The sequence below is a fragment of the Acanthochromis polyacanthus genome, chromosome 1, assembly GCF_021347895.1.
Source record: "Acanthochromis polyacanthus isolate Apoly-LR-REF ecotype Palm Island chromosome 1, KAUST_Apoly_ChrSc, whole genome shotgun sequence".
In the NCBI taxonomy this organism is placed as follows: Eukaryota; Metazoa; Chordata; class Actinopteri; family Pomacentridae; genus Acanthochromis; species Acanthochromis polyacanthus.
Window position 1 is genome coordinate 67,793,922 of NC_067113.1, and position 13,238 is coordinate 67,807,159.

The 13,238-nt window shown below is 39.5% G+C and overlaps 1 protein-coding gene across 2 annotated transcripts in view; it reads right to left on the reverse strand.

The window, feature by feature from the left end:
- tmem178bb (transmembrane protein 178Bb) overlaps window positions 1–13,238 on the reverse strand; it is a 178,142-nt gene that overhangs the window by 88,594 nt on the left and 76,310 nt on the right. For both annotated transcript variants that reach the window (XM_051954499.1, XM_051954500.1), the window contains exon 3: window positions 11,796–11,909. In XM_051954499.1, coding sequence (XP_051810459.1) covers window positions 11,796–11,909 — 114 coding nt within the window. The remainder of the gene's footprint in view (window positions 1–11,795; window positions 11,910–13,238) is intronic.

The window sequence follows — 13,238 nt, forward strand, 5'->3', positions numbered from 1 at the left end:
TGTATTGAGCCTTCAAACCAGAAGAGTAGAGCAGCTGCTTTGCTTGGCCTTCCATATTACCTGAAGCAGGATCCTAACAGTTTCATCAGTGTTTGCCAAGTGGATGTGAGTATATTCCAGTGTGGCACAAACTGTCATAAGTGAAAAACAATGATAATTTAGCAAAGACAACTAAATAATTTTCATTCCAACAACCTAAGAATAACATTCATTAACAATTTGATTACTGGGTTAACTAGGTCATAGATTTGGTCTAAAATGAGAAAAGAAAAAGGATTTTCACACACTTTGATTCAGTGTTGTGCCAGATTATTTTGTCTGTGTATTAATGTTCATAAATTATATTAATTACATGTACAGTGAAATATGTCAAGTCATATCTTATTTTTGATAATTATGGCTTATAGCAACATGAAAAACAGAAATTAAGTTTCTCAAATTATTACAGCAACAATCAAAAATCAACAGTAGCTTTTGGAAAGGCTGTTCAATTATGAGTTACTAGGTACTTGGTTAGAGTGTCTTTATCAGGAATTACTTTCTGATGGAGCTGTAGGAACGTTTGGACTTTTCTCAAAAAATAAGAATATTGTGAAAAAGTTCAATATTTTTTGTCACTCTTTTATGAAAGGTAAACCCATATATTACATAGACTTGTTACCCATAGAGTGAAGTATTTCAAGCGTTTATTTCTTGAAATGTTGATAATTGTGACTTGTTGATAACCTGAAATTCAGAGTCACAAAAAATAAAAATATTACATGCATAAATCTTACATATGATCAATAAAAAAGTACATTACATTAACAATACATTACATATGATCAATGAATTACTGCATCATTGTTGGGTCTGGTATCCAACAATGCAGATGACCTGAAGGCCACTATCAAAGCAACTTGGGCTTCCATTACACCTGAGCAGTGCCACAGGCTGATCGCCTCCATGCCATGCCGCATTAATGCAGTAATTCATGAAGGAGGAGGTCCGACCAAGTATTGATGCAGAGAAATGAACATACTTTGAGCCTGACATTTCTGTTTTAAAATGTCCTTTTTATATTTGATCTTATGTAATATTCAGATTTTCTGAGATGCTGAATTTTGGAGTTTCCTTATCTGTAAGCCATAATCATCAGCATTTCAAGAAACAAAGCCTTGAAGTGCGTAAATCCGGCACAACTTCACCGACTTCCAAGGTGCATGGAGGATGAGCAAAGAAATGCTTGAAATACTTCACTATGTGTAACAAGTCTATGTAATATATGGGGTTTCTTTTCAGAAAAGGTGACAAAAAAATCCAGATTTTTTTTTCACAATATTTAATTTCTTTGAGATGCTGTCAGGGTCCTCTCCTCACCCCGTTTCTCACCTGACATCCCAAAAGACGCCTTTTTCCCTACCTTTCTCCTCTCTGTTTCTCTGCCTCTCTGTTTCTCTGCCTCTCTGTTTCTCTGCCCCTCCATCTCTCTGTCTCCCCTTTGGTCTCCCATCCACTCCTCTACCTCTCTCTTCCCCTGCAGCATGGCACCTGAGTGGAGTTCGGCTTCTCAGCTGACTCCACTCAGGTAATCAACCACATCCACGGGTCCCGGGCAGCTGGAAGACATCATGATGATTACTCTCCTGCAATAAAGACCGGCTGAACCTTCCACACCCTGCCAGATTGTCAAACCTGACTACCACGTCAGTTTGCTCTCTAGCCATGCTGTTTCTTCCTGCGTGTTTTAAGGGACAAAACTAATATGTTTTTCTCTTTCATCCTCACCTAGAAGACCCAGCTGCCCGGATTCCCTCCTGCCCTACCACCCAAACCGCGACCCACTCTGGTTCCCCGCCTCGGCTCCCTCCTGCTTGTGCTTCCCCTCTGGCTTCCCCCGACCGGACCCCCCCTGGCTGGACCTCCGGGCCTCCCCGACCGGACCCCGCCTCTGCTCACTCATCCCCAGCTCCGTCACCCCTTCCCTGATCTCCACCTCACCTCACCCTCCAAGAACCCCTCCTGACCTCCCTCGCACTCCCTCACCCCCTCCCTTAATAAAGTCCTTCACACCTACCTCTGCCTCAGCTGTGTGGTCTCTGCTTGGGTTCGCCACCTCATTCGTGACAGATGCACCTGTATGTGTATGTATTTACTATATTTGTGCTTAGTTGGTTGTAATTCTCAACACTTCTACTCAAAATTTAGCAAATTATACTCCAGTTCTGTTTATTCTTCTCACGAGTGTAGCAAGACTGCAAAGGCCCTGGAATTCCTGAGCTGATCAAAACTCAGATAAGCTGTCTCTCTCTTCAGCACTGACCAACACCCATCTCTATAGGAGGATTGAGACATTTGTATTTCTGTAGGTTTTCATTCACAGAAGGATGGAGCTCCTGTGAACATTTAAACCCCTGGAATAACTTCTTCTTTTTAAAAGACAATGACTTTCAATTATATGCTATGGATGTTTGTTTAATGAACTTTCATGCTAAAATCCCTTTTCAGCTTCAGGAGACCCTCAGCCGGAGACGTCTCTGCATTCCACAGATCAGATAACAAGTCGTAAAACTTTATGGCAGGAGGCTGGAACAGAGAGAGACACACTCTTTAACTGAAGAAACTAATTACTTCAAAGTTCATATTTCTGAGATTTATTTTGTTCTTTCCTGATTACCAAAGTTATAGTGAGATTATGTTGTACATCATATCCAAAAATGATATTTATATCTTTGACAGAAGCCTAGATATCGAAATGCCTGGTTAATTGATCTCTCCCACAGGATTTTGGACTGAATTCCCTTATTAATCTCTGAATTTCCTCTCCATTTAGGTTGAATGATGACCATTGTATTTACCTGTTACCAAATCTCTGACTTGTTGTTATATTCTCACTGTGATACATATTTTTAATGTCATAAACATAAACATATAGTTATGAATGAAATGATTCACATCATATGAACATATGTATTAATCTACACATTTCACTTTCACACAACTGAATATGGTGGGATAGACAGATCGTGTTTTACGCGTTTAATATCATATTTTAATCCATTCTGGACTCCTCTTTCTTCTCTACTCTGTGAGAACAAAGAGATTCCAAATTCCACCAGACTTGCGCCTAAAAGTTCTCTCTCTCCGCCCAGGTCCTCCCCTTAGCTGGACCCACAGATAAAGTCAGCCGTAGCCCACATTTTACACTCTCTTACTCTCTTACCGACCCTCTCTCTTACCGACCTACTCTCTTACCCCTCTCTTCCTGAGAGGCCAACCAAAGTCTCTCTCATTATTTTCTTACCTAAAGCGCGTTTTTTCTATCTTTGAAATTCCCTCACCATCTAAGTTTGTTAACTATTTATCTTTTAACATTTTTGTAACTTAAGGAGACATTTTGCTCGTTATTTGTTTTAATCTGAAGAACCGATTCAGAACCAGCATTTATTTTTCTTAATTTTGACCGTTTTTCATCAACACCCATTTTTCTTGGCTAAAGCCTGAGAACCATCATTTTTAAGCACTCAGCTGAGAACTACGGAGACCTGTTGGACCAGGTCTTTGCATAGAACCGATCAACCTGCGGCAGGACATCAAGGCGTGGCCACAACGACGACGACGCACCGTTCCGAACCTGCCGGTCCAGACCGTGTGCTGCGAATCTGAAGGCCCCGTACGTCCCAGCCCCATGACGGTTCACTTCAATAACTCCAGCTGAGTTTGCTCTGATTCCATTCTATGGGTGATGTACTAACAGCTTGGTCAGTTAATTAATTTAATCAATTTATTCTCTTACAAATCATTAGACTTCTTAATCCAAATTACCGATTACCTCGTCAGGTTAGCTCTGGCTAATCCTCACCATATTTCCTTCTCTCTCACACCTACTTCCACATCTCTCACACATGCACACACCACAGACACACTCCCACATTCCACACACACACACACACACACACACACACACACACACACACACACACACACACACACACACACACACACACACACACACACACACACACACCATATCTACCTTGTACATAGTTCACTTGTCATTATTTTCATAGAATAGTTAATAAATACCTCATTATAGACCAAATTACAGTCTTGTGTTTCTTTGTGTAGAATGTGGTCAATTCAAACGAGGATTCAAGACTTTTTGATATGAGATTGATCAAAATTTTTATGAATATTAATTTTTTATTAATATTAATTTTTTCCCTAGAGATCTAGGGTGGTGCCCCAATTATTAATAACGAGAGCAATAAATCATAACGTAGTACCGCTACACGAGTACTGTATTCTGTATATCTAAACTGTTGTAACTTGTGAATTCCGACTGTTTTACAAAACATATGCATAGCTTAAGCATACAAAAACAATTTTCAAAATGTTAAGTATAGTTGTGTTGGGAAACACCACGGTCAGTATATCTTTCTCTTGGCCTTTTTAAGTGTCAGAAGTACAAACAGAACTGTGTTCTAAACATATTCTGCCCACCACAAAGTCATCTTCCTAAGATCAGAGGGTGGCTGTTAGTTACAGCAGAACATAATGAACTCCCTTGGCCAGGCTCACTGCAGTTTTAAGGAAGTGCCACTCAGTACAGAAATATAGCTCATGAGTGCTTTCTGTATGGACATGACATGGTTATATTAGACTAAGAAACTAAAGCTACACATGCATTTGACAGGGTAAATTCATTGTTTGCTTAATTAAAGTCTAATTCCTGAAAGCTAAGTTTAAAACCAGGCATGTGTTTTTGGATTTGTTTCTGGATTTGGCAATGAAGATACAGACTAGCATTTAAGTGTATTGTTATAAATATTGCATATCAATATCTAGGTGTCTCCAAGTAGGACTGTCCTTTTTTGTAAAGTAGTACACTAACACTTGATGTAGCGTAGACTATATCACAATGCTACCCTAATTGTCATTTTGTCTGTCTTAAAATAAGAAACTAAATTAAGTTTGCCTTAAACCTGGATCAATAACTGAATTCTTTGAAATATTTTTCAGACCTCGAGTTTGGAGGAGGAGAATACTAAAGGAATAGATGTAGGCCTTCTCATCATGGCAGAAGAAGATGGCACCAAGCAAGAGGCTCTGGAGAAAGAGATTGTGGATGTTGCTGTTGTACTGGAAGAGCATATTGTTTTGCACGACCTCGGAGATGTGGCAAATGCCTTTGCCACACTAATGGGTCTTCTCTACTGCCTCAACATCGACTATGCTAAAGGCCTGAAGTACACTTTTGAGGTATTGCAGAAAGTATTCATGGGTATTGGGAGTGGCAATTGTTCAGCAAAAGTTCATGGACTCCGAAACAAGATGCTTCAAGGCAAAAAGTACTGGAAACTTGGCCCAGATTGGATTGTAGCAATCACCATTTTAGTTGCTCTAAGTATACAGATTGTGTACAGTCAAACAGCATGACGATCTCAACCAGCAAATACACCACCATATCCACATACACATCACATGGTTAGCACGTTCAACACAAGTTCTTTGACAGAAAAGGGTCCACAATAGGGGAAAATGGACAAAATTGTGTTCTTAAAATGTTGTATTGATTGTTATATTTGTTCAGAAATGATCTGACTTAAAAGTTCGTGCAATTAACCACAGCACTTTACTGAAACTAGTAGGATTTTATACTTCAGTTTATGCCTTTATACCTTTGCAGTTCTTACAGTATATACTGGGAGCACTGTAGTAACACTAAGAGAAATGTCGAATGTGTGATATTTGTGGACTTTTATACCACAAAATTTCTGTTTTTATATCTTCTTAGTTCTTATATACTGAGAGCACTGTTTTTCTGCTTAGTTTTGTAAGCCAAGTGTTTAAATACTGAACATTTGTCAGTTTCCACATTAATCCATCCTTCATGGTAGAATATTCATGCCAAATCATATTCATACAAAAAATGTTGCCAGTTTTGACATGGAATAAAGTATTTCAAATGCCATATGTTGAGAAATCATTTTATGTATTATTTTTTGAAAATGGAGGCTTAGGTTGTTCTAAGTAATTACAGGGCCCTGTTTTTTTTTAATGAACATAATGTTATTAGTAAGATGAACAAGTGAGGAAAAAAAGTTACCTGGGTGCCTTAAAAAGATAAGTTGATTCAATGAAACACTGTTGAGCCAACATTTTAGTCATGTTTCCACAAGTACAAAATATGAATTGATTCAACAAGATGCCTAGTTCAGGCAAGTTATATTTTTATGTTTTTACAACTCAATATATCTGTACAAACTTGTTGATCTAATTTGTTTTTTCACGTTGTTTCTACTAAGATTTAGGTTTGTGAAACTTGAAATTGCTTGTTGGTGTAACTAAAAAGACTTGTTGAGTAAACTTCAAGTATGAAGTTGATAGAACTAATTTATCAGCACTGCCATTGTCACCCCAACTAATTAAAGTAAGTTTAAGGAACTAAGACAAAAGTAGAAATAACTTAAATTTCTTCACTTGCTGAACTCAAAATTTTAAGGCAGCCAGGTTACAAATTATTTTAAGTTGAACCAGCTTATTTTTTTACAGTGTACAGCACACCTCACTTTCTTACAGTCCTCATACATGTCCTGCACCACTCTAACATACTTCTCTGTCACTCCAGACTTCCTCATACAAAACCACAGTTCCTCTCTGTGCACCCTGTCATAAGCTTTCTCCAGATCTACAAAGACACAATGCAGCTCCTTCTGACCTTCTCTGTACTTCTCTATCAACATCCTCAAAGCAAATATTGCATCTGTTGTACTCTTTCTTGGCATGAAACCATACTGCTGCTCACAGATGTTCACCTCTGCCCTTAGTCTAGCTTCAACTACTCTTTCCCATAGCTTCATTGTGTGGCTCATCAGCCTTATTCTTCTGTAGTTGCCACAACTCTTCACATCTCCCTTGTTCTTAAAGATGGGCACCAGCACACTTCTCCTCCATTCCTCGGGCATCTTCTCACTATCTAAGATCCTGTTGAACAACCCAGTCAGAAACTCTACTGCTACCTCTCCGAGACACTTCCATACCTCCACAGGTATATCATCAGGACCAAGTGCCTTTCCACTCTTCATCCTCTTCAATGCCCTCCTCACTTCATCCTTACTAATCTTTGCTACTTCCTGGTTCACAGCAGTCACCTCTTCTACTCTTCGTTCTCTCTCATTTTCCTCATTCATCAACTCTTCAAAGTACTCTTTCCATCTTCCCATCACAGTATTGGCACCTGTCAACACACTTCCATCCTTATCCTTTATCACCCTAAAATGCTGTATGTCCTTCCCATCTCGGTCTCTCTGCCTTGCCAACCTGTACAGATCAGTCTCTCCCTCCTTACTGTCCAACCGAGCATACAAGTCATCGTAAGTCCCTTGTTTGGCCTTTGCCACCTCTACTTTCACCTTACGCTGTATCTCCCTGTACTCCTGTCTACTCTCTTCAGTCCTCTCAGTGTCCCACTTCTTCTTAGTTAACCTCTTTCTGTGGATCCACTCCTGCACCTCCTCATTCCACCACCAAGTCTCCTTATCTCCTTTCCTTCCAGATGACACACCAAGTACTCTCCGACCTGTCTCTCTGATCACATTTGCTGTAGTTGTCCAGTCATCTGGAAGCACCTCCTGACCATCCAAAGCCTCCCTCAACTCTTTCCTGAAAGTCATACAACACTCTTCCTTTTTCAGCTTCCACCATTTGGTCCTCTGCTCTGCCTTTGCCCTCTTTATCTTCTTCACCACCAGGGTCATTCTACACCCCACCATCCTATGCTGTCTGGCTCCACTCTCACCTACCACTACTTTGCAGTCACTGATCTCCTTCAGATTACACCGTCTACACAAGATGTAGTCTACCTGTGTGCTCCTACTTCCACTCTTATAGGTCACCTTATGTTCCTGCGTCTTCTGGAAGAAAGTATTCACTACAGCCATTTCCATCCTTTTTGCAAAGTCAACCACCATCTGTCCTTCTGTGTTCCTCTCCTGGATACCAAACCTGCCCATGACCTCATCATCATCTCTGTTTCCTGCACCAACATGTCCATTGAAGTCTGCACCAATGACCACTCTCTCACTTATAGGGATACTCTGCATCACTTCATCAAGGTCCAACCAGAATTTCTGCTTCTCCTCCGGCTCACATCCTACCTGTGGAGCATACCCACTAACAACATTGAACATCACACCTTTGATGTCTAGCTTCAGGCTCATCACTCGATCTGACACTCTTTTTACCTCCAGGACATTCCTAACAAACTCCTCTTTCAAGATAACTCCTACTCCATTTCTCTTCCCATCTACACCATGATAGAACAACTTGAACCCTGCTCCTAAACTTCTAGCTTTACGACCTTTCCACCTGGTCTCCTGGACACACAGTATGTCCACCTTCCTCCTCTGCATCATGTCAACCAGCTCTCTACCTTTTCCTGTCATAGTTCCAACATTCAAAGTCCCTACTCTCAGTCCTAGACTCTTAGTGTTCCTCTTCTCTCTCTTCTTACGAACACATCTTCCTCCCCTCCTTCTTCCACCAACAGTTGTCCATTTTCCACCGGCACCCTGTAGGTCGACAGCACCGATGGCGGTTGTTGTTAACCCGGGCCTCCACCGATCCGGTATGGAAGTCATACATTTAATTCGCATGTTTGATTTGGCCAAAGTTTTACGTCGGATGCCCTTCCTGCCACAACCCTCTGTATTTATCCGGGCTTGGGACCGGCACAATAAGACACTGGCTTATGTCCCCTTGCGGCTACATTTTGTTTTTTTTCATATACTGTATACCAAAATCCTGTTAGAGGGTTAGGGTTAGGATTAGGGTTATTCTTTCTAATATACAGGCTATTGATATATCAAGATTGAAATCTGTACAACAACCATGGTAGGAAAATTCTAATTCTGCCTAGGCGGATTTAAAATCAGCCTGGATTCTAATTCGGCCTGTGACATATGTATATATGTATATATGTGTGTGTGTGTGTGTGTGTGTGTGTGTGTGTGTGTGTGTGTGTGTGTGTGTATATATATATATATATACATAGCAAGTTTCAGTGTTGTTTTATCTATTGTGTACTGTTTTTAATGTGACTATGCTGCTGCCCTCTTGGCCAGGTGTCCCTTGTAAAGAAGATCTCTGATCTCAATGGGACTAACCTGGTTAAATAAATGCTAGATAAATAAATTCAAGTAACTGTAGTCATGCTACGGACTTCACTAGTTAACAGCTACAAAATTATAACGTTTAGGATACAAATGATTCAGCTTGAGTTAATAATACGTACATAACACCATCATCTCCTGGATATACTATGGAATAGCATCCAAAGAGAAGGCTTTTTCTTCTGTGCTTAATAGGACAGAGCTGTGTGCTGGGAAGAAGTAAAAAGAAGCAGACAGCAGAACAGTCCTGTGTGGTTTGTACCAGAGTGGAGCTTTTCACAAGCCTGTCACCTGACAACTGAGAAGTAGTCAGCAGACTTACACAGTGACAGTTTGAGGTCAAAGCATATTTTCACTTGGCTCACTGGCCATGCGACTGGAGAGCTACATGAATGGCAGGTATCCTAAAAGTAAGCAGACTCCCACCAGATTCCTCTAAGCTGATACAATCCAACAGGCAATACTGTAGAAGAAAAAGTCCTCCCATTACTTAGTGTATTTCCTCCAAATCCATCACTTACTGGACCAAAAAACTTAAACATAGAGTTAGTATTCATTATACCCACAAACAAGGCTGTTTGACAGAACAAGCAACATGGTGATGCAAGCAATTCTTAGAGCATGACCTAAAATGGAAAGTTTACTTTGAGGAACGCAGTAAGTCAATAAAATAATTACTGTGAAATCAGAATGATTTATCCCTTCAGGAATATGGCTGTTCTCAAATGTCACGACAATCTACCCATTAAATCTTGATGGATTTAATCCCATTAATTTACTCAAATAAATAAATACATGAATAAATCCTGTCAAAGATGCTGTCCATTTTTGACATTGTGAGTGTACAGTACAACAAGAAATAAAACAACAAATGACAGCCGATAACACCCACAACTATAGTATGGGATTAAAATACATAGCTTTTATTTACGGTTGAATTTAAATATCTTATTATTTATTATTTTACTAATTTATTTAATCAGGGACCATGCAATTTTCATGAGACACATTGCAGCAGATGTGATCTGAAGAAAATTTCTAGATGATTGTTTAAGATATCTGGTCTTTAACCAAAAGTAAATTACGATAGATTTGGACTTTTGCTGTGGAGCAAACTGTGGTAACCAACAACATGGATAGATAGGCTGATCATCTGATTTAGCACATTCACTACTGTTCAAATGTTTGGGGTCACCCAAGCAATTTCGTGGTTTTCATGAAAACTCACACTTTTATCCATGTGCTAACATAACTGCACAAGGGTTTTCTAACCATCAATGAGCCTTTCAACACTATTAGCTAACACAATGTAGCATTAGAACACAGGAGTGATGGTTGCTGGAAATGTTCCTCTGTACCCCTATGGAGATATTCCATTAAAAATCAGCCGTTTCCAGCTACAATAGTCATTTACCACATTAACTATGTCTACACTGGATTTTTCATTCATTTAATGTTATCTTCACTGAAAAAAAAGATGCTCTTTCAAAAATAAGGACATTTTTAAGTGACTCCAAACTTTTCAATGGAAGTGTACATTCTACAACTTTACAGAAGATATAATTATTTTAGCACAAAAGTGCTAAAATAATTATAAAGTGAACATTAGCTGACTGTACCAGCAAATTCTACATGCAGGCCACTCTAAAATGTAAACCTGACAGAAATTCTAAAGGAAATGCCAAGAAGTCTTTAAAATCAAAAACTACAAAGCTACCTGAAACAATCTGAAAGAAGAATGGCCTCAGCAAATGTCATAAAAATCTACCAAGCACTGTTATTTCACAGCAAGAATCAGCCAGCCAGCTGGAGCTGTGTGTCAAGTTTGCATGTTCTTCATGTAATTCCTTCAGGAGTGTGTCTCACACAGTCCAACACATACAGGTTAGCTTCACTGATATATGATGTAAGCTGGGATAAGCTTCAGCTCTCAGCAACCATCCAGTGAATGAACACACAGACAAGATCTAAAATAATTCATAGAGGTGCTAACATGATAAAGACTCTTCAAGAAAGCTTAAGAGAGACAGTATGTATTCTCTGTGAATTTGGAACATCCACAAGAACTTCAAAAGAAGCTTTTCAGTCATAATCCTGTTGATCTAAAGTCTGTTCTGATTCAAATCTGGCCCCATACACAGTTTAAAGAGGGATCATCTAAAGCATTAGTCATTTTTGTGTTTGAACCACGACTTTGACCATAAACAGATATATATCAGAGGATTGTGGCCAGAAGTGGATGAAAGTTATTGCTCTGGAACAAAGTAATGAATGGAAGAATGCAGTTCCCCAGTTCCACAAACTAACACCATCAAAGATTATTCATCACTGGCAAGCACAACTGCATAGTAATGGTGAAGTGATTGCACTGTAGAGGAAATGTTGTTGGTCAGGTTTTTGGTCCTACAGCATCACACTAAGGATGCTCAGAAGGATTGTTAACCAATTTTAGTCTTTAAGTCAACACCAAGCCAGCAACAAAAATTAAGCTTAACCACCAATGGTAAAAAGCAACAAAACAAAAACAGATGACAGCTGTAATGCACTTTACTTTTAATCACAATGAAGTTTCCCTCTTTTTATAACATCACTTGCCTTAAAGGCTAAGCTCTAGAGTAGAAAGTCGCACAGTAGCAGACTTACGTAGGGAGTGCCATTCGTCCTGCCTAATTGTCTTGGTGATGTTGTTGGAGAGGTTTTTGGGTATCGTAGCTGAGGAGTAGTGATACTTGATGTAGGAGCACCGTACAATGGAACCTGCAAAACAAAGATTTATTATTTAAAACAGACATAGCATTAACTCACAGGTCATTCACTCTGATGACACACACAACAGTACTAAAAACAAGGTTCCAGGGAGACATGTCTGAGCATGAGCTGAAGAAATATTTTCAACATAAATTTCTATCAACTACACCTCTGACACAGTGGCTGTCAGAAAAAGAAACGATATGTTCGTCAATAAATAGTAACTAATCAGTCATGTGAACTATTCACTCTCTAGTCATTAACATCCCTGAGCATCCCCTTGAAATCTTTGAAGGATTCCAGATGAAATGGTTTACTGGCAATGTAGACCTGCATCAGACTGACTGAGTTATAAAGGCATAGTGAGCTGTAACTGAACAACTGAAGAAGTTATTAAATATGTTTAAGAGGAGCACTGAAATGCTATTGTACAAGACACAACGGGTCATTTTGTCAAAAACTGTCTAGCAAATAATCCATTCTGATCCTGGGAATAATGACTGCGCTCTTGCTTTGATTAGCAAAGATGATGCTGTTAAACCACTTACAGAAGTTACTGTGATGGATGGTTAGAAAGTCAACCACTCATCAAATAGAAATTGTATTTTGACTAAATATCACACCAATGATCAAATCAACCATGATTATATGTTCTCCATAACCTTAATCAAACAGTTTTAGCTTCACTAACTTCATCAAACCCAGTGGAAAATTAGAAAATCAGCTTTGAAGTCACTAACAAGTTATTCTGTTGACAGAATCAGAATCAGTCAAGAAAGGCAGTCCAGCAGCTCTGTGAAGCTGTACTTTGACACAGAAGTATTTTGAGATAGTGTTAGCATGCCATCAAGCTGGCATTTACAAGGTAAATGTGTTTTTTTTAGCAGGAAACATGGACTGTCACTGTCTGGATAACTATGGTAATGATTCCAGCATTAGTTAAAGCGTTGAATAGATGAGGCTGACAGAAAGTTACTTGTTTCACATCCATCTATCCATTCTCTATACACCGCTTAATCCTCATTAGGGTAATGAAGTCAATCCCAGCTGGCTTAGGGTGAAGGTAGGGGACACATGGACAGGTCACCAATCTATCACAGGACTACATATACAGACAAACAATCACACACACATTCACACCTACAGATAATTTAGAATCACCAGTTAACCTCAGCATGTTTGTGGACTGTGGGAGGAAGCCGGTGAACCTGGAGAGAACCCACACATGTACAGGGAGAACACGTAAACTCTTTGCAGAAAGATCCCGGACTCAAACTGAGGATCTTCTAGTTGTGAGATGAAAGTGCAAACCACTGATCCACTGTGCAGCCTGTTCCA